The sequence below is a fragment of the Lithohypha guttulata genome, assembly GCF_036872675.1.
Source record: "Lithohypha guttulata strain CCFEE 5908 chromosome Unknown scaffold_3, whole genome shotgun sequence".
In the NCBI taxonomy this organism is placed as follows: domain Eukaryota; kingdom Fungi; phylum Ascomycota; class Eurotiomycetes; order Chaetothyriales; family Trichomeriaceae; genus Lithohypha; species Lithohypha guttulata.
The window spans coordinates 1,207,282-1,228,507 of NW_027042752.1; the positions used below are offsets into that span (position 1 = coordinate 1,207,282).

General features: G+C 49.3%; 8 protein-coding genes across 8 annotated transcripts; 6 read left to right on the plus strand and 2 right to left on the minus strand.

Annotated features, from left to right (window-relative positions):
* Positions 1–777: 777 nt before the first annotated feature.
* LTR64_004221 (uncharacterized protein) lies at positions 778–1,902 on the plus strand (the record flags this gene model as incomplete). The annotated part of the gene is made up of 1 exon (XM_064898568.1): positions 778–1,902. The coding sequence occupies one exon, from the start codon at positions 778–780 to the stop codon at positions 1,900–1,902; it is 1,125 nt and encodes a 374-aa protein (XP_064754525.1).
* A 902-nt stretch (positions 1,903–2,804) lies between these two features.
* On the minus strand, positions 2,805–3,271 carry LTR64_004222 (uncharacterized protein; the record flags this gene model as incomplete). The annotated part of the gene is made up of 2 exons (XM_064898569.1): positions 2,805–2,836; positions 2,887–3,271. The coding sequence occupies 2 exons, from the start codon at positions 3,269–3,271 to the stop codon at positions 2,805–2,807; spliced, it is 417 nt and encodes a 138-aa protein (XP_064754526.1).
* Positions 3,272–4,013: 742 nt separating this feature from the next.
* On the plus strand, positions 4,014–5,807 carry LTR64_004223 (uncharacterized protein; the record flags this gene model as incomplete). Its single annotated transcript, XM_064898570.1, has 3 exons — positions 4,014–4,104; positions 4,159–4,357; positions 4,406–5,807. The coding sequence occupies 3 exons, from the start codon at positions 4,014–4,016 to the stop codon at positions 5,805–5,807; spliced, it is 1,692 nt and encodes a 563-aa protein (XP_064754527.1).
* A 911-nt stretch (positions 5,808–6,718) lies between these two features.
* On the plus strand, positions 6,719–7,873 carry LTR64_004224 (uncharacterized protein; the record flags this gene model as incomplete). Its single annotated transcript, XM_064898571.1, has 1 exon — positions 6,719–7,873. The coding sequence occupies one exon, from the start codon at positions 6,719–6,721 to the stop codon at positions 7,871–7,873; it is 1,155 nt and encodes a 384-aa protein (XP_064754528.1).
* Positions 7,874–8,239: 366 nt separating this feature from the next.
* On the plus strand, positions 8,240–8,894 carry LTR64_004225 (uncharacterized protein; the record flags this gene model as incomplete). Its single annotated transcript, XM_064898572.1, has 2 exons — positions 8,240–8,566; positions 8,628–8,894. 2 exons carry the CDS (start codon positions 8,240–8,242, stop codon positions 8,892–8,894), a joined length of 594 nt encoding a protein of 197 aa, XP_064754529.1.
* A 2,094-nt stretch (positions 8,895–10,988) lies between these two features.
* Positions 10,989–11,839, plus strand: LTR64_004226 (uncharacterized protein; the record flags this gene model as incomplete). Its single annotated transcript, XM_064898573.1, has 2 exons — positions 10,989–11,558; positions 11,591–11,839. The coding sequence occupies 2 exons, from the start codon at positions 10,989–10,991 to the stop codon at positions 11,837–11,839; spliced, it is 819 nt and encodes a 272-aa protein (XP_064754530.1).
* A 3,589-nt stretch (positions 11,840–15,428) lies between these two features.
* Positions 15,429–19,214, minus strand: LTR64_004227 (uncharacterized protein; the record flags this gene model as incomplete). The annotated part of the gene is made up of 4 exons (XM_064898574.1): positions 15,429–16,727; positions 16,777–17,113; positions 17,163–17,342; positions 18,115–19,214. 4 exons carry the CDS (start codon positions 19,212–19,214, stop codon positions 15,429–15,431), a joined length of 2,916 nt encoding a protein of 971 aa, XP_064754531.1.
* Positions 19,215–20,081: 867 nt separating this feature from the next.
* Positions 20,082–20,567, plus strand: ATP14 (ATP synthase F0 subcomplex subunit H atp14; the record flags this gene model as incomplete). Its single annotated transcript, XM_064898575.1, has 3 exons — positions 20,082–20,105; positions 20,155–20,236; positions 20,284–20,567. 3 exons carry the CDS (start codon positions 20,082–20,084, stop codon positions 20,565–20,567), a joined length of 390 nt encoding a protein of 129 aa, XP_064754532.1.
* Positions 20,568–21,226: the final 659 nt, after the last annotated feature.

Genomic DNA, 21,226 nt, shown 5'->3' on the forward strand with positions numbered 1-21,226 from the left:
AGTCGCGGAAGAGGCATTTCTATCGTGAAAAGGATCATCAAAATACTGCTGTCGAGGAGGAGGGACGTAGCCCAATGGTTCGTTATCTATCGTCACTGGAGAGTCGGGCCCATATTCATCGCTAAACACATTGTCCTCCGACTCTATCGATACTCTTCTCGATCTCGAACTTTGTGGTATCGAGGCCAAGAATATTCTGGAGGGTTCGCGTGAAAGAGAAGAACGAGTTGTCATAGCTGGAGTCGGGCTGTGCAGCGTGCCAGCCGCTGGGCTGTTACTGTTGTTGAGGAGCCAGTCGTTGGTGCTGCTTGTGCGAATCGTCTCCTCTGTCGCGAACGTCGAGGGCTCAGTCTGGTGTTTCGTGGTTGTGAATGGTGTCGTAAGGTGGTGGTCTGGAGCAGTTGTGGTCAGATCTCGACTTTGGTTCGGGCGGATTTCACTGCGGGTGCCGCAGGTGGTGATGTTAGACTCATTTTTAGCGTCATTTTTCCCGACATCCCCAATCCTTCGTGCTTTTTGTCTCTGCGCCTTTCCACTTCGGGGCTGGGGTCTGGATAGTCTTGGCTGACATCGCTACTGCTTGGCCTGCAGCTTGAACGCTCCTCAGGCTGCACCAATCGTGTGGGTATTTGCCGTATACCAACCAGATCGGTACTTGTTTGCTGCAACACTTGCAGGACATTCGTCTTATCTGTAAAAGTGTGCCCAGATGGAATACAGAGCCATCATTAGCAATTCGCTGCCACGTCTGGTGTTCTCGCCTAAACCTCCACGATAATGGCTGCAGAGGCGGCTCAAGCCGAAGTCCAAGCACTGCTGGCTTTTCTGACAAGAGATGCGAAAGTGCCATTGGCTGCAGCATTGCCAAAGTATAACGCTCTCAGAAAGCATGGCCTCGTGACTCCCGATGCCATTGCAAAGGCCGACATTGGCATACTAAGGCCCATCTTCACTGATGAGAAGATCCTCAAGCAAGTCCAAAATGCAGCCAAAAGACTGTCCAATCCGAAGAAACGCGCGGCCTCCACTATCTTGTCGTCACCTACCAAGCAGAGGAAGACTACCTCTGATCATGAAGTACAGCTAGAACTTCCCTATTCTGACATACCCATTGATGATCTACGACACAAAACGATTGAAACGAACCGTGCGCCATTGTTCCTAGCTTTTGCATTTTGCTTGACCAAGTATACGCTTCCGGAGCAGCCACTGTCTAGTCGCTTGAGTCTGGCGCAAGCCGTTACTAGCGCTGGTGCCCAGAGCAAGGCCAAGTATATCGGGTTGACTGACAGTACAGCTGAGGACGAAGGATGGGCACAGGGACAGCCCAAGATCAGACTCATGGGCAGAGATGTCCCCGTTATGAGAAGACATGTCGCTACGCCAGTCATCAAGGAAGAGGAAGATGGTCCGGAAACAGTCGATGTGCAAGAGTCAGGCACGATGCAAGAAGCATTCTGGGGAATTGACCTAGAAGCTCTAAAGAAGTCAAACGGACCACTAGTCGCTGGCAAGTTGGGTGGGGCTGGCCCTCCAGTACATAGACCGGAAGGAGCCAGAGCCTATATGCTCAAGTCGATCGACCTTGTTCAGTCAGACGACGAGAAGGGTGAGCACAACGAGGACACCAAGCCGGAAAAGCCGTCCTTGCCTCAGCGATCGAAGAAGCTCACTGCTGCCGACAAGACTGCCCGGCGGGAAGAGGCAGTGGCTGTGCTACTAAAGGCAATTGATCATGTTTATGCTTCATGGTCTACGACACTCAAAAACGACGAGTTGGATAGGAAGGCGAGTTCCTGGTATGCACAGGTACGACCTGCGGTCGAGTATGGTCAAGCAGGCTGGGGTCAGCGTGGGAAGGTTTCATTGCAAGCTATTGTTGACCTAACCAAACGGCCTTGAGTCTCCGTCTCGCAATCAGTCGCCGGCTATTGTCCATGTTGATCCATCCCCTCTGCTCCCAATTTCCTCGTGTAATCTTCTCCCATCAAGTACAGGTTGTTATTGTTGTATCCTGCCTCTTTAGATGGCCTAAAGTGCTTATCTTACATCGCAATGTTGAGTTCGCGTTTGGCTGCTTCATGGAAGTGGTGTAAGAAGCACTCCTGCACACGCTGCCTGACAAGTACCATAGGCACTGTTGCAGGCAATTACAGTAGCTGGTGCTGTTGCTCCAAGAGTTGCGCCCCAAGTAGCTCCTGACAATGCGTTAGTCATTGCAGAAGCGATTGAACACGAGGACAAACCTGCTGCAGCGTAGCAAGCCATCACAACGGACGCACAGCCTGCCTGGCAGACGGCATATCCAAGCGGACCTGCTGAAACGGCAGGAACGATCAAAAGGATACTCTTGAAGAATCTCATGATGGTGATGAGGATGTAGTTGCTGGCCGCAATCGAATGCCTGTTTTCATAGTGTTTTTGTGTCGCAGTTTGTATTAGATGAGCGGAATCAAGAGGTTGAGTGGAATTAGAAGGGTCTGGAGCGTAAATATATGTATTTTCGACGAGAAGTCCGGGTGAAGGTGAAGGTAAGAGCAGACTCGATATCCCTTCACTAAACATTCCGGGTAGCTTCACAGAAGGGAACCTGAATCATCATGACCAAGTATAGCCCGTTCAGAGGGCTGTAGCTAGTTTACAGATACACAATACAAGTACTCCAATAACCAGCGCTGTATCAACCACATAGTTGATCGTCGAGTTCAGAGGAGGACTTCTTCTGCAGATTTTGGTCCTCAGACTCGACCCAGATCAATTTCCCTACCACGTCTCTATCCTGGTACCTAGAAATCGACGCCTGCCTAGCCGTTCTTGTTCTTTGCGCCAACATCACCTACTCAAGTTAGCTCCAGAACAGTATGCCAGGTAATGATCAAGACGCACCCGACCAGAATCCCTTGTCGACCTTATTATCGGACTCACCAAGTTGGTTGGCACTCTTCTCATGTCTGTTTCTCATCTCTTCATTGTGCTGCTTCACGTCTTCGTTTTGGTCTTCAGCAGCCGATTTGGGTTGCTGGATCTTAGGCGAAGCACCGTCTTTTGAACCAGAGTTCGGAGCTGGTCCATCGCCGGCTTTGGTGGAAGGTGGTTCTGGACCTGGGTGTTCCATGTGTCTCTTTGGATTACTTTCGTTCACGCCCTGCTCTTGTCCCGACTGAACACTACCATAGTCTGTTGTTGCATAGCGACGAGGAACTGTCGATATCGAGGTTCTGCACAAGCGTGCCGCCGGAGCTCTCACAAATAGACGCGATAGTGGTGCCATGCTTAATCACAATATACTATCTGTGGTTGTTATATTGTTTAAGTTGAAGCACAGCCTCCCTGAGCTCAAGCTGCAACACAAGTACTCGGTGGAGAATTGTTGCAGGTGACCTCACTGACAATGATTACGGTTCCGCATCCACGCGTCTGGGAACTCTTTTTGCTCGTGGATTCAAACTCTACCACTAGTAGGAATTTCCGTCTTCATGAACAGAGGGACGACAGCTACGATCCACATTCGTGAAACCCAACAGTCGTGTCTGTCTTTCTATCATGATCGTATCACAGTACCACATGAATATAATTACTGCTTCGTGGTCGCTACGCTCACCTCTACTTGCACGCACATGTTACCAGACATGACGTCAATTAACGAGGTAGCACGCCTCCCCCAGATCGCGGGTCAACCTGCCGCTGTGGCCCTGAGCAATTGCTGTAAAGGCAGAAACCATAGGCTGTAAACAGGCAGGCACGACGCTCCAGGACATGATGCAGTCCTTCGTCAAAGCTGGACACTAGAATAGTAGAACGTCCAATGAGCCTGCGTTGTGCAAAGAGCACACTTGGCATCTGCAAGTTTCACCTCCCACTTGTTAGGTGCTATGACGACAATCAGTAACAAACAGTTCCCTCACCCTTTGTAGCACCACGAACAACTTCCACTTTGATAATTTCAGCTTTCCCTCTGCTGCTTCTATTCTCTCCCATACCGAATCATCCCATTGATTTTGATTACACCCAGGATGAGGTTCTCTATCACAAAAGCGTTCATTGTAGCGCTCGCAACCACTGAGATTGCAGCCGCTAGCAGCTGGTTCCCAGGCAGCAAAGCTGGTAAGAAAGAACACAAATCCTCAAATCACACGGCAGAGCTAATATCACTAACAGCATATAACAAATGGCATGAGACCGAGTTGGAACGATGGCTCTCAGACCACGATGTTCCATACCCCTCCCCAGCTGATCGCAAAGACCTGGAAAGCCTTGTCAAGGACAACTGGCAAGCCAATGTAGTTGATCCAATTTCCTCTACTGGATCGAAAGTCGATGATCACTATGGTGGTGTCAAAGGCTGGATCTTCGATTCGTAAGTTGTCCCCATGAAGTCGTTGCAGCTTGACTAATACTGTACTAGTTGGACCGAGTCAAGCCTGAAATCCTTCCTTGACCATCACAATGTCCCAGCTCCTCAGCCACGCAACCGAGACAGCCTCCTTGCTGCTGCCCGACAGAATTACGATGCCATTGCCAAGAAGGCTGGCGAATACTCTCAATACCCTGGTGACTGGCTCTACCACTCCTGGTCAGAGTCAGACCTGAAAGAGTTTCTAGATGCCCGTGGTCTTCCTTCTCCTCAGCCAACAACCCGAGACAAGCTTATCGCGTCAGTCCGACGCAATGCCCGGCTTTCGAGCCTCAACATGTCTGCCGCTGTATCATCCGCTTCCAAATCCGCTGCAAGTGCCACTGCTGGCGTCAGTAAGTCTGCTGCAAGTGCACAACAGAGTTTGAGTGACGCTCTCTATGATGCCTGGTCTGACAGTCAGCTTAAGGAGTTCCTCGACCGCAACGGCATCCCAGTTCCTCAAGGTAGCCGAAAGAACGAGCTGATTGCTCTTGCACGAAAGAACGCAGCTAAATTCTCTGGCAACGAACAATCGTCGTTGTCTGCGTCCGGCGCTTCTGCCTATGGTGCTGCTACCTCGAGCGCTGGCAACCAATACGCCAAGGCTACTGATGCTACTCAGCAAAAGGGCGAGGAAGCTTTCGATGCTGCCCTCAGTTCATGGTCTGATTCCAGAATCAAGGCATATCTTGACTCCCGTGGCGTCCCTGTTCCGCAAGGTGGTAAGCGTGATGAGCTCCTTGCTCAGGCCCGCCTTAACAAGCACAAAGCTTCGACTGGTTATTCTGCCTGGACTTTCGACACCTGGACAGCAGAGAACCTACAGAAATACCTTGACAGCCAAGGCAAGAAGGCCAAGAAGGGTGCCAAGGCCAATCGCGACGAACTCGTCAAGCAAGCTCAAGATTCCTATGCCTCTGCCTCAAAGAAGGGTGGAAACCAATACGCATCAGTCACGAACTATCTAGCTAAGCAAACTGACGCTGCCAAGGCGAACGTCTTTGACACCTGGTCTGACAGTGATCTCAAATCTTACCTTGACTCCTATGGTGTGACCAATTACCAAGGTAAGACCACCAACGAGCTACGGGCCGAGGCCAAGAAGCAATACAACTATTTCAAGCATGGCTCCTCTACGCCATCTGGCACGGTCTTTGCTCAGCTTCAAAACGTCTTGTTCGCACCTTTGCAGTACGTTTACAACTTGGTCGCGCCTGCTGCTTCCTCGGCATCTGGTGCCGCTGTAGCATCTGCTTCTTCGGCCTCAGGCGTTGGTGGCAAGTCTGCCTCCTCTGCTTCAAGCGCTGCCTCCGCTTCGGCGTCTTCCGCCTCAAGTGCTGCTTCGGCTTCAGCCTCTTCTGCCTCGAGCGTCGCTGCAGCAAGTGCGTCTTCTTTGAAGAACGAGTTGTAAGGTATACTACCAATTGATACCCCATAGCTTTGGAGTGCGGTCCTTCTGTACTTCGCAACAGCACCTAGATCCTTAGTGGATCGCATCACCCTTTGATGCTTGATATTCGAGTCCTGCATGGGTGAGACCGCAAGGTCAAATTATTGAGGAGGTAGAGGAGACAGTGGTAGATGAGAATATTTTATTGCCACAGGTTTACAGCAAGCATGGCTTCCTGGCGTGCTCACGTAGCATGATGATAACGATTATGGCGTAGCTCAAATAATCGTATTTGACGACGGATGACTTGTACGAAATTTGAAAGTTAACCCTCTGTTCTATTCTACTCTTCCGATACTCCTGTTGTTTCATTTCGCCGTCTGTAACCACACTGACTTATATGGCTCAACTACCTGATGCTCACCTGACAACAACAAACATTGTGAGAGTGGTGGGCAGAACAATGCGGCTATGAAACAGTGCAGGTACGTAACCAGAAAATGTGTTTGAGGTTGTTGAAGCACGAACCATGTAGGAGGTAATTACATGGCACAGAAATGGCTCGGAAAGTGCAGCTCCTCCTCGCCGCAAACTCCCCTTCTTACAGCCATCGTGTGACGTTATTGGGTCCTGGCGATACACAAGCGACACGGCAAGCCACATGGTGGCATATGCCTTCCAATCCTGGTATAGCAGGCTGAATGTTCAAGTCACCTCCGGTACTGCAATGCGACTGTCGTATTGAGATGCTATTTTTAAGACCTGTGAGTCGTGTTGGTTTCAATATCAAGATCGCGCTTCCAGCCAAACATAGGCACGTGAACTCTGTTATATAACTCAGGCATTGACGTTGACCTGTGAGGATTGAGAATTGATGACGAACTGTACTAACGCATCACGTTACTGCTAAATTTTGGTCACAGGAAGCAAAAATGTTCCTCGTAGACGCAATAACCTCGCTTTTCACTCTCCAATGGACACAGCAAGAGCCAAAATATCGACCCTTACCTCCTCATGTCAAGCGAACATTCGTGAAGACACCTAATGGAGACCTCGAACTCCTGGTCTGTGAGCCAGCCACATCATCCGCTAGCAAAACTACTCCATCTCACCCGCCAATCTTCTTCGCTCATGGTGGCTGTGGATCAGCAGGTGTATATCTGGAGTGGATCACCTACCTCTACGAACACAACTACAGTGGTACAATGTACGCCTACAGTGTAAGGAATCATGGCGCAAGTTACAGCTTGCCATATTTACGGATGGTTCTTTCGACACCATTCGAGGCAATTCAAGCTGATATGGTTTCTTGCTTGGAGCATGCTATTCGGCGAGAGGAGGAGCAAAACTCTACGACACGTCTACCAATAGTGGTCGGGCATTCTTCAGGTGGTGGTCTGTCTCAATCTCTACTCTCTGGCACTTTTTCAGATCCAAAACTACGTATCAGAGCATCAGGTCTGTGCCTTGTCGGAGCTATCACATCTTTCGGGAGCTACGATCTCTACTGGAACTGGCTGAAGAATGATCCCTTCTTCCCATTGAGAAGTCTTTTCCACTTGCAACATCCGAATTCTCCCCTCTCGACCGAGCAACTCGTTCACAGCGCATTCTTCGGACACAAGTATCCCAAAAGTCGCACTGGTGATTTCAAACAATGGATGCCAGCTTATGAGTCCATGGGCTGGCCAGTCGGTATGGTTGGAAATAGTTTCTGGGCATGGGCTAACGGCAAGCCAAGTTGGTTGAATACAAAGGACATTGTGAGCAATATACAGAATGCTGGTGATGGCAAAGACAAGATCTGCGTAATAGTCGGCAGGGAAGATATGATGTATCGACCTTGGATGTGGGAGAAACAATGCGGCTTGTATCGAGGTGCCCTGGAAGAACTCAAGCATAAGAAGAAGATCGACGAAACTGCTATGCCGCAAACTAGCAGTGACGACTCCATCGAAGCTGTTTCAGTGAAGAGTGAGGGTGGTGTTCGGCTGGTACTAGTCGATGATTCAGGACATCATGTGCAGAACGATGTATACTGCGATCAAGCTGCTGAGGCATTGCTGAGGTGGGCAAATCAGGTTTGAGCTATACCACTGTGCGACAAAACTCTGAGAATCTAGAAGAAGTGCACAATTTGAGACGACACATTCAGAACTATCTCAAAGCCTGGAATCCTCACTCTGTACAACACTCGCGTCTTACATCCTTCTCTATATCATGTATCTCAGCATCTGCTACGATCTTAAAAGCTAGCGTTGTCACTATCTGCAAATTCAAGATCTATCTGAATCCAGATTGAGAACGGCCAGTGACTGTCAGTAAATGACCTCCTCTTCTAAAGAGGGTTGTCCCCTTTCAGCTCTTATATCCACACTACTCGATCGGCGAGACAGATCTGTTGGCTATACCGGAAACTCTCATCCTCGATCATGACCACCACTTCCCACAATATGACCCATGTCTACGACCACAACTCTAAAGATGACATCGAGTTCGAACTTTTCAAGCGTCGTACACGTTCAAATTCACGAGTTCCACCACGCATCCTGGACCTCGACGCTCTGACAGTGCAAGATTCAGAGCAGATAGACCCAGGTAGATTCAGGACGTCGGATCTTGTGCACACATTGCTGTACTACTCAAAAGGTATTGAGGGAGTTGCAGCATTGCAGAACATCTCGGAGGAAGACTCAGTGTCGTTCTCTCACTTTCGCGCCAACACGGACAACGATTACGGTGTGACTTGGGAGATCAGTCGCAAGGGGAAAAGGGGCGCGGTAAGTTGCCATAACGTAACTGTACTTGAAACGAAATGCACTGACCTAAAGTCGTGTATAGATCAATATCATCGACACGACTAGTCCAGACACCGACCTCTCAGAACTAGACCCTACAATGTTCGTGGCTTTCGGAGTCACATCCAACGGCGTTTGGAAAACGCTCGAGTGTGGTGGTGTGTGGTCGAGCGCTACGGCACGAGATCCTCGAATGATGAGGACGGTGTCCCTGCTCGTGCGGAGGTATGTTCTTGAGGAGATTGCACTGATTCTGCTCGGTCGGAGACGTCTTCTGGAGCCCTCCCAGACAGATCAAGCCAGTATGTAGTCGTGAGAGAAGAAGTTGCATGGTGGATGAGAATTTGACTAGCAAGGTTTGCGTTTTACAGTCGCTGGAGGTGCTATGCGCATGGAATGGGATGTACCCTCAAGGAAGAAACGATGAAGAGACGGTGGTCAAATTGCTGATCGGTGCACCACAAAGGCACTGAAGACATGAAATTGAGCTTAAGCAATGCTGCATTGTGGACTATGATCTCGATATATATTTAAGGTGAGAAACAACAGAATTGTATTGGCTTCTTATGGTTGTTATCTCCTGGTTATGCTCCTCCCTCCGGGAATCTCCTTGGTCTACATGTTTTGTTTTGTTTGACTAGCCCATGCAGTCAGATTTTGTCTTACTCCCTCTGACTACTATATTTAGTCGCGCCGCTGATGTCTTCACTTCTGTTCCTCGAGCGATACATTCTCTGATGGACATCTCACCGGTTGTCGAAAATTAGTAATAGATAGGAACAACACCTGGATAAGTATCCAGCAATTGTGATCACAAACAAGAAAAACCGGTATGAAGATGCAGCGGTGGTAATAGGTCACATCATCAGCATCCATTACAAATCGTTCGGGTTCGACAAGATAATTCCAGCTTTCGTTGCACCAACTTCACTCTCATTATTTCGGCTTGTGCCAAAACTTTCGACCAAGACCTCGACAGGAGACCGCGAGTATGTCGATCTTGTCATTGATATGTGCGTCTTCCTACGAGCGATAAGTAGACGTGTACCTTTCTGCGTTGCGGTCCTACCGATGTATCAAGTGCACACTCAACAACAAGGATATGTTCTCCCCTCCGCCACTGATGATCTTTTCGTCGATTTCGAAGCCAAGGAATTGTTAACTTTTGGTGCTGCCAAGATTGAGAGTGTCTATCCAACTCCATCACGTCTGACGGGAAGTTCACAGGAGGAAGACAACATGGCAGAATTTTTGAGGAGGGCAGCGAATCTCAGCATTAGTGATAGCAATGCTTGATTCTCTTCCTCATCTCAAGTCTACGAATAAAACGAAGCGCTTGCTACTTGGCCGCAGCAGTTCAGAACCCTAGAAAATCCCCAAAGGTCTGCACGCCAAGCAAGTTGTAGCCTAAAGAATTTGTTTCACCGTCTTAATCGACATCCCTCATCAACCTTTATGCTCCTTATCTAGCACTCTCAAAACTGTGACATTCATTTCTTTTGTCACAATGCCTCCTCCAGCGTCAATACTCAGTGACCCGGGAATGGCCAAAGCCTACGAAAATGTTCCAGACGACAAATCCGAGGTATCCTGGCTTGTCTTGAGATACGAATCAACCACAAGGGACAATCTCAAACTTGACTCTACCGGAACAGGCGGAGTCAGTGAGACGTGTGAGCATCTCGGAGACGACGAGGCTGCGTATACATACATACGGATGAAGTTGGGAAATGATGAGTATTCTGAACGGGTCAAATCTGCATTCGTTGTGTGGGCTGGTATTGAACGGTATTGTTGGGCGAGAAGTGATTCGGAACAACTTCACTCTGACTACGATATTATAGCAGCATGAGGACTCATTTCAATTATGCTACAGTGATTTATCTGCGCACAATCCTTCTATACCACGTCATCCTACTCCAATCATTTGGACTTCTCATCCATCGTGCCATACGTTATCAAGCTGCGTTTGTTTCTGCCTCGTCTTATCCTTCGGCTGCGAGCTCACGGCCTTAAGCGACTCTATCGACGAGATTGTCTTTTGCAGCAGGCTCTGCGGGTGCGTTGATCGGAGCAAGGTCATTGAGCACACCGACTGCTTCTAGGACTGGTCGCGGAGACTCAAGAGAAAGGGTAACTCTACTCTGTCGACGGTGGTCTGCTCGGCGACGAATCTTTCATGGCGGGAACGGTACAAATGGTAGATCGCCAGTCAGATGACGTTGTTTGTAGGCACGCAGCATTCCGGCTCGCCCTTGGCCAGCAATGTTACAAATATATCTGGAAGGCTGGCGTCAAGCAACTCAGAGTTTTCTGGCAAACACCTTGGCGCGCATCGCAGAGTGAGTTGCACGGGATGAGGTCAGTTGTGGTACATGGCATTCCCGGAAGTTAAAGGTCAGAAATGTCGATTATCAATGCCAACCCAGTGCTGCAAAAATACTACGCATCTCTCGAATCACGCATTGGTTACAGACTCTTCCTGAACGGCACGAGACATTATGGCTACTACGAGACCAAAGACTCCTTCCCACTACCCGTCGGTCAAGCCTTGCGACGCATGGAAGAGCAGCTCTTCCTCGGCCTGCAATGTCCCCCAGGCGCAAAACTGCTAGATGCTGGCTGCGGCATTGGTCACGTCGCCATATACATGGCAAAGAGGGGCAACTATCGCATCGAAGCAATCGATGTGGTTGCACGTCACGCAGAAAAGGCAAAGCGCAACATCGCTGCTGCTGGCCTGAAAGATGTGGTCGTCGCGAAGCATGGGGACTACCACCATTTGGAAGACTACGAAGACAATTCATTGGACGGTATCTACACTATGGAAACACTCGTCCACTCCACGGACCCTCTGTCTGTCCTGAAAGAGTTTCACCGCATCCCGAAGCCCGGCGGACGACTCGCAATGAATGAATACGATCACGAAGACCTGGACAAGGCCGCGAAAGACCTGTCCGACGCGATGAGGAAGGTGAACAATATGCTTCCATGCCGGCGAACGAGTCCTTCGACCGCGATACACTCCCGAAACTGGTCAAGCAAGCTGGCTTTGAAGAGATGGAGCTCAAGGACTTCTCAAAACACATCCAGCCTATGTTGTGGCTCTTCTACATTTTCGCCATCATTCCGTACACAATCTTCAGGTTGCTGGGCATTGAAACTTATTTCGTCAATACCATTGCTGGTGTGGAAGGGTGGCGTGGTCGAGACCTCTGGCGGTACACCCAGGTTACTGCCAAGAAGCGTGGCTGAGATTTCTGGACAGTATTGCAGATGTTGCAGATGAGAACCTAGGGGTTTGGTGGATGGCTAGCTCTGTGAGGAGCTAAGTATGCTGTCCACTTCGCTCTCGTCTTGGGATGGGACCAACACACGCAATGATATCTGGATTACCTAGTAAAATCCAACTTTCTCAAACATAGGTCTTCGTAACCGGCTCTAGCATTGTTCGACATGACTAGTTTGGAAACTGCTTGTGCCTACCTCGACCACATAGACGAGGGTGTGCCGAGATGTGAGAAAATAGCCTGGTAATGGCTATGCAGAAAATGACCCAGGCGCAGGTACTAAGTTCTAGACACGAAATTGTCAAGTGTTGCTTTGCTCGAGCCACTAGATTGATCACAAACCGCATGGCTTGTACCAAATTTATAAAGTGTAACATGCCATCTATCTTGTTCTTGTCCCTGGCGGCGTCTTCGTGGATGTGTGGATATTCGACGTACTGGCGTTCGGTCAGGTAGAGCAGTTGCTCTGCATTGATTGGGAAACTCTCGAAATCAGGTACCCGTTGATGAACAGCTCCCCTTGTCGAGATAGAAGCTGTGGCGTAATTTCCACTCCTTGTAGCCCGCCGCTCGAAACGCAGCTCTTGACTTTCGTGCTGAGAGGAACTGTCCCAAGGCTACTTGGAAGATAAGCTCCAGGCCTATAAGGCATAGGCAAAGGAGGCGGAACTTTTGATACAATATCCGACGGAAAGACGTTTTCGGCTTTGGCACGTTCGTGACCAGAATCGACCAGCAGCACAAGAACATTGTTAGAGCACAATTCCAGAGGATATCCATGGTACCACGACTGTTCGGACCCTCTGTCCACCCAAGGCGCGCAGGATTCGAGGTCGGTAATGGTAAGGCTGAAGGTGGTTTAGTGCTGTTTACCGTGGAGGTGTTCATATCGACTCGAGCTTTCGTAGGTCTATCTTCGGAACATTTTTGTAACGCATGTGAGAACGTTCACATCGCCATCCTGACGCAGTGTAGAAAGGGCGTGACTTCAAATTCATGGAGTCGAGGGCAGGCGGATGCTATTTGATAAGCCTCGCAGCTGGAAGCGCCTGACACCGTGGGGCGACATGGTACGCCTACCCGTTATTTGTACATGCCAGGATGTAGCTAAGCTGGCCCTCGAGATTGCCGAGTACGAAACAGGCCGGCGCCATTAACGCACCTAGTCCTGGCATCATAAAGCGTCCAGATTTTCTGACCAGTCAGACCTCTGACTTGCTGCTCGTTATTGATACCCAAGGACTAAAGTCCTCATCGTCAGAGACTGGTAGCATTACTCCGTGGTCCTCATACCGTAAGTTCGTCACGCATGATGAGCGGGACACTGGTGTCTAGAAGCCGATGTGCTGCAAGGTAACTGATGGAAGGAAACACATCTGCCAGTAGTAAAACAGTCTTTTTGCAGGCATTAACGCCCCGCGCGCTTGTGGACGATGAAGCGTTGTGTTATTGGCTCGACCACTGCAGTGCACGTTGGCGTTAGTTGCTTGACTCGAGAGTACAGCTGCTGGGCCACTGCAGTATGGGCTGTTGCTTCTACGGAGTATGATCGAAGAAAAGATTTCGTGCTCTTTGAGCACCAGCATGCACGATGGTTGCCCATCAACTTTCAAGTACGGATGTCGTTGCACGTTCAAACTTAAGCCACGGCGCGCGCGGGTATCGATCCCTGCCACTGAACCTAATCTCTCGCTTGCGAGTTGTTTATCCCCACATGCAACAAAGGACATTTATGCTGATTGGGATTAAGCAGATGTGTACAGTACTACTGCTTTGCAATTTATGTAACCCAGTAGCGCAGCTCCGGTCATATCAGTTTTATCAAGGCCGCAAATTCAAAGTGATCTAATCTCGTCTTTCTATGAAACTAATTGACCTTCATCCTCCACGCGTCCTAACGTGCAATCATTTAACCCCTTAGGTGATATGGTCTATATTTGATCTATCATTACTATTCTGCCAGGTGCTTCGCTAAATATGCTCACGCCATCTCTACCAATTCGACTCTAAGAGTCACGACCACTAGTATAACGACAGCCTGCGGTACTTCTTTAACCACTCCCGATACGAGTCTCGATCCCGTCCATCCTCGTAATGAGTCCTGCACTCGAAAAGATCGTGGTAGGCCTGCAACTGTATCGCAAAGCCTTTGTTCGGCTTGACGGCCACAGATGTCCGCCTGGCTGCGACGTGGTTGATAGCCGCCCTTACCTTTCCAATCGGAGCCTCCCACGGTTGACTCCAGCCCATCTTACGAGACGACCCCGACTCCAGTAACTGAGGCCGGTGCTTGAGTATATACGCGGTAATAATGGTTGCAGAACGAGATATTCCGGCATGACAGTGTACAAGTACAGCACCTACCTTATGCCTCTCGCGGCTGCCTTTGTCTCTGGCTCGCTGGTAAGCCTGCACACCTGAATAAATGAAACTTACCGCCTTATCGAAGTCTGCGATCAGCTCCGTTTCGGGCTTGTCGCGGTGACTCAGCCTCATGTGCTTGATCTTTCCCCCAGTCCTTGACCTTGGTTGCGGGTCTGGGAGCTTGGGGACGTCGTAACGAGTGTGGTGATCGTCTTGGTTCACGCTTACTATACGAGATATTAGCGGGTATGAACTATCTACTTCTCCTAGCAGGTAAGCTGCTGCTGTTTTGATGTTTGAGATATACAGACCCGAAACAATCCTGTCAGGAACAAACGGCTTCCTTCTCGAAAATGACTGGCTCCAATGTCTGTCACCGGTTCTGGGTAAGTTGAATTGTGTTGAAGTATCCTCGTGCCTGCTGGATGCCCTGCTGGGTGACCCGTGCCTGGACGAGTTACGATGCCCGGATGGTGAACGATGACTGCACGACTCATATCTGCTGGGCGAATGTGATCGTGATCGCGAAGTGCTTCGCCCCCGTCGTGGTTCGCCAAACCCCATATTCTCGAAGCCTTCTGACATCCTCCGGAAGGCATCTCTCGAAAAGCGATCTTCGTATGGCCCCGACATTCTCCGGTACCTGTCTCTCGAGGAACGACCATCGAATCGGTCTGACATCGAGCGGAAGGCGTCTCTGCGGAAATCGTCGTCGAATCGTCTTGGCATCTTTGGTAAGGATTGCTTTTGTAAGGTGGTGAAAGTGGTAATGGTGTTGTAAAGGTTGCTTTGGAAAGTGGTATCTCTACTTCTTAGTTTTCACTGAAGACTGTAAGCTGTTTTGGTTTTGGTGGGGGATTAAAATCATCGAGGTTGCGAGCGAATGGATATATGAATGGTTTCTTGCTCATTGTATCTGTATAGTTGGTGAACCACTACTGACAAAGCCGCAATGTTTCTCTTTCGACCTACGTGAGAGGATAATGCATTGTCATGGTATAATGGATCTGCTTGCCCTTTGTCCTTGTAGCTGTCATTTAGTATTCGACTGTAGAGTAGCCTTAGTGATCTCTTTGTGGTCATTCGAGAGGATGATGCATACTTGTTAGCTAGTGATATCTCCACCTGGAGTCAGTCATACTACTTCCCTCGCAAACTGCCTATGCAATACGTTGTCCAAAAAGCCGACTTTACTCAGGGACAATCTCTCCCATACTTCTCCAAAAATCACACCTTGTGCCTCTGCCACCTTCCCAAGTATAAGCATTAACCAACCTGATATCATTAATAGTGCCCTCCCCTGTTTGTTGGATTAGACTCAAGCCACTGGTATTGACTCGCGTGGTCGGGCCTCCTGTTTGGTTCAGATCAAGCTGATAAGGGTTGTAGACGCTGTATGGTGGCCAGTCGGTAATTGGGCTAGAGCCATTGATTTGCCCACTAGCTGCAGCTTGTGATATGCTCGGATCGCCAGTGATGATAAAATTTCCCCACGATTGCTGGACAGTCCGGCTGAAACTTTGGGAGTATGGAGGGGTGCCTGGCGGGTTGAAGTACAATGCGGTATCTGAACCATGAGTAGCTGGCAAGACACTATATTGGTATTTATATGCTTTTCCTTGACCAAAATCGCCATCGCTGTATGCTTCTGCGAGCCAGTAGCTCGGGCAGATAAATGTTGTCTCGGCGTAGATATTATTTGCGCGCTGCTGCTGACCCGTACCTACATTCGATTGATTGAGAGCTGTCGGTCCGGAATCTCCCGTGGTTGCGAATACGTCTTCTGAGCTGTTGGTTGTAGCGTTAGACGAGGGATAGTAAAGCAAGATCTTCGCTATGTCGTTGTTACTGAAAAGTGGGAACGTCAGGCGTAGCCATGCTACAAGATCGTCTTCGCTTGAGATAAGTTGAGGAACGAAGGAAAGGCCTTCATTGGCAGCGTTGCTGGTGAGGATGTTGAGCCCGTTGACTCTCTTACGAAGTAGCTGTTGAGAAGGCAGGTCCTGAACAAAGACCCCATCTGTGACTGGAAGGAAGGCCCATGTACCGTATGTACCAGACTGCGTTATCCGAGTCGAAGCATTGATCAACGTGTCTGTTGGGACATTCAGCAAACAATCCCATATTGGTTGGGTGCCATTGGCGCCGTATGGCAAGGTAGCAGGGCATCCCGCTGCAGTTGCAAGTGCATAATATGATTGTGAAGGAATCCAATCTTTATAACCATATTGCATGGGCAAATAAGGTGAATTGGCAATAGCTTGGGAAAAGGTCGCTTCTCCGAGTGAGCCACCGTAGGCCATCGCCTGTAGCATGACACTGCCACCGCCAGCACTTAGTCCTGAGATTGTTACTCGTGCAGGATCTCCATTGAACTGTGATATATATTGCTGGACCCACTGCAGAGCGAAATGTTGATCAAGGATGCCTGCATTCACCACACCATTTCGATAAACCTCGTCAGATGACAAAAACCCGAAAGCTGCTAGCTGCAAAGCTGTCAGGGAGAGAAATGACCATAAAAGCGGGCATACATACTCGATACTGAATGCTAACTCCTACAAACTGGTTGCCGTTGGTATTTATGATCGAAGACATGTCTTGCCTGCCATTGCCAGCGCCGTAACCCCCGCCGTGGATCCATACGAGAACAGGCAATGGTCCAGTCACATTACTGGGCGACCAGACATTCAGAAAAAGGCAGTCCTCATTGGAAGCGGTGTTGTTGACAGCCACGATACTGTACGAGGCGTCCGGAGCTTGAGGACATTGCGGTGCATAGGAAGACGCCGAGATTGGCGCGCCTCGATCTACAGGCGGAGCAACAGGTGCTTGCCATCTCAATGAGCCTGTGGGAGGAGCAGCGAAACGAATGCTAGAAGTTCCGTCAGATCTTCTCTTTGTGGCCAGGCTTAACCACGTACCCAGTGAATACATTCAGGTTGGTCGTGGTATTGAAACGGCCCTGGTAGATACTGTAACCTAGATCAACCTCCAGGCCTGTCGTGTTGGTCGGAGCTTGTCTAGCTTTCAAAGCTTTGGCATATGGCTGTGCATCGTACGACTTTGGTCTCGCTACCACAGACGCGGCCAGCGCAATTAAGCTACAACAAAATATTAGCATTATGTAGAGAATGATATATCCAGTCTATGGAATAGGTTCGACACACCAGCCTCCGTGAGACTCGCGGCACGAGCTCAAACATATAAAGCTACACTAGGTAGCTTACATTTCGGGGTCATTCCCGAAGTGAATGTCGGTCCTCGGTTCATGCTGTGCTGGTACAAACCTTGAGGACGAAAGAGTTAGATCATCCAGGTATGTGTAGGTCGATCAGGACGTTGTTTTGGTTAATGCAGCTTGCTACTGCGGAGATTCGGAAACCCGTGGCACATCATGGACGTCTAACGCCGATCTGATTCGATGGCCATACTAACGTCTGGTCACGGCACTACTTCCGTGTCCACATAGAAGGATTACTAGTAAGTAAAGTTCAAGGCAGATTGAATGCAGTAATGGTCGTGAATGTAACAGAAGGTCAAGTGAAACAGGCACAAAAAGATAAACACAAGGCAAGACTATCATGAAGAGTAAGATGAGCACGAGAAGTTATGCCATTATCCGAGCACACAGCAGCACGTCAAGTGTGCATGTCTCGCTTCTAGCACTCGTCCTCGTTCACTGTGCTACCAATGGTCGTGTATGCAAAAACTTTTCGAGGTGAACCATCATCCTCGTTCCACAACGTCAGTGTTCCAAAGACATCAGCAGTATCAACCCAATAAACAAGGACTATTAAAGCTAGGTTGCAACCTCATGTCGAGTCGTCTTGTTCTTCATATGTAGTATTCGGCAGTGCATCCAGCTCATCCTACGAGGCTTTCGGCAGTTTCGATGGATCACCAAAGAGAATCTCTCTGGTGCGATCTTTGGGGGAGGGTTGCTGTGGTCCCTTCCAATCCTTTTCGATCAACTGGTCCTTGTATTCATAGAGCTTCTTGTAGGCTTGCTTGATAGTGGCGTCACTGACATTGGTAACCTGGCTGATTTCAGACAAAGTTTTGGGCTTGCTGAGCAGATGACAAGCAAAATAGATGCAAGCACTGGCTGCAGAAAGAGGACTTCGACCAGTCAGACCGGTAGTGTCACTCATCTTACTAGCCAACTGCATAGCAACAGCACTGATTCTGAAGGGCAAGCCCAACATTGCGCAGTAGCGACTGACTAGATCCTTAGGATTAGAAGAAGAGGTCGGAATGTATTCAGCTGAATTATCGGCAACAAGACCCTCAGCCTGAATTCTCTCCTTCTTCTTCTCGGTATCAGATGCGAAGAAGTTCTCCAGCTGTTTGAAGGTACGGCCAATTTCCTTTTTCGGAACTCGTGTCAAGTTCACGATCTCGGCAAATGAGCGTGAAGTGCCGCGAGTGCGTAGAGAGATGAACAGACAACTGGCTAGAATTGCCTGAGTATTCTTGCCGCGAAACATTTGTGAATCGTAAGCAGTTTTGTACAAGCGTTGAGCCTCCAGCTTGACAGAATGAGCGAAGTGGTCTTGGTCAGCCCAGACATTAATCTGGTTGTAGGCTGCTTGAAGAGCTCGATTGTGCTTATCCTCGTTCTGCATCGCTTGGGCTTTCTTCAGACTACGAGCCTGCTTGGTCATGTTGCGGCTGTCACCTCCAATGGTCGTGCCAGTATCGCTGTTCATGAGCTCATTCTGAGCATCACCTACACGGTTAGGGTCCTCACCACCCTTTTCGTCGTTGTTAAAGGTTCGCCACTCAGACTCGTAGCTGACCAGGCGCTCGGCCAGAACACGACCGCAGTTTGCACAAATGGTATCTGCATTATCTTCAATGAGGTCAGGAGGAAAGATCTTGCAATCTGGGCAGGTCATATGGATATTGAGGTTTTCGCGCCATGGCCGCTGTGCGGGTGCTTGATTCTCGATTCCCTGCGCTGCAGGGGTCATGGTTGTAGAAGTGGCCATTTGACCTCTAGTTCCTTTTAGGATGCTAGCTTTGGTTACGCAACCACCAAGAGTTCCTTGCAGGCGTTTTGTGGCTCGCTTCTTGATGCCTTTGTAGGTTTTAGGGGGAAGATTGGGTTTTCTGGTCAGGGTTTTGACGAAAAGCGGTGAGTAACCCAGTTTGGCGGCTTCCACTTATCAAAGGGCACTGCCCTGATGCGGGAAGGGTTGACTCGAAAGGAAAGAGTGGTGCGTAAGGCGCGATGACTCTGCGCCAAAACACAGTCAGTACATTCAGCGAAGCAAGAGGCAGACAAAGCACAGAAAATGGTACCTTAGAGACGATCGGATGTGATCAAATCGAAAGTACCTGAGAAGTCTATGTTTTGGAGGAGTAGATATTTGCTATCTAGTACAGATTATTCGGCAGCCGACTGCGAGCGAACGAACGAGAGAGAGGTGATGGGAGTGGTGGGACACAGCGGTGTCGCAAACTCGTTTTTAGTCAGACTGATCAACCAGTGAAGGTGTCGTAAGGTCGCGGCGAAGCGCTGAACACGAAAGTCGACGGCAACGTGATTTGAGACGGACACTGTAATCTTCGCAAGTGATTCTTGAGAGGATGCGAAGGATATTGTTGGTTGTCGCAGTGGCGAATAGGTATGAAAGAAGAGAAGGCAGCGAGGTTGGGCAACTTGACTAACAACGCGGCCAAGCACTGACTCAGAAAAAGAGCTAGTACATTCTGAGTTTGAAGGAAGGTGTGCCGGTCACGTGGTTCCGAAGCTCAGGACTGCATAGTAGCGCAACTCATTGACTTTGAGACTCAAATCGTACATTACCGACGTATATCACCCTGATCCAGCCAACATGTCGCGAACGCTGAGAGTTACGGTGAGCGATACCCTCTGCAGTCCGGGATTGTCAGCTAATATACAATTAGAGCTCTCTCGCAGCTCGTTTGAGCTCCAGGAGTGCTTATGTCTCCCACAGAAGCTTTGCCGTCTATGCTGCTGCTAGAAAACGTATGGTCATCAGCGCCTTGTGTTCGAGCTCTCTGACCAGAACATAGCCGATCTGATACAAGACATGTATTTGAAGAGTCTCAGAGACTACAAGGCACCACCACAAAAGGCCTCTGACGCTGAGGGCCATGTACAAAAGTTCAACCCGCCTGCTGCACCCCGATCCCCAGAAGAAACGAATTTAGCGAACGATATGAAAGCGTACGAGGATCAGGTGGTTGAAATTGAAGGCCAGGCTGCTGCTGGTGAAGCACAAGAACCGGAGGAAGACTATTTCGAAGACTTGAAGCACATCGACGGCAAGCTGACTACAGGAGAGGGCCATCACTGAAGCTTGGTCAAGAACTGTAAACTAGATTTCGAGAATATTGCTGCGGAACCGAGTCGAGTTTTGACAATTCGTGGAGCAGCGGAATAGTCTATGGCATCACAGCATACATTAGCACGAGCGTTGGTGAAGTCGATCATAATTTGACACGCTGACAATATTCCAAAGTTTACTGTTATAAAGAGACTTTTGCTGACTTGGTACGCAGAGAGGTCAACGGTCATGTGGAACGGAATGACTTCGTTCAGTTCTGAGAGATGTTGTGGACGTATTCAGTACTGCGAACCTTCGCCATACGTGTGAGGTTTCCCAAGCCAAAAAACGGTGTCAGAATGGCTAAGAAAGCATATCGCAGACCATATTGGATCCTTGCCCTTCATCTGCTAATATGAAATGCTGCCAAAAACGTGGCCACACCTGTCGTGTCCCGCTCCCCTCAATCGCCACGTGTCAATGAGAACGACACATGTTGTAAGATGAACTTCAGCGGGTCGGGTACTTGGCCTTTAGGCATGCTAGACTGAAAGCCACCAAGACAGCATATGCGGTGCTCCTCATGAAGGTTTTCGTGCTCGTTGCCAATCTTTACCAACTAGAACATAGAATACACAATATGTACCGAGGACAGAGCGACGACTTGTTTGGGGGATCGTTGAGGACAC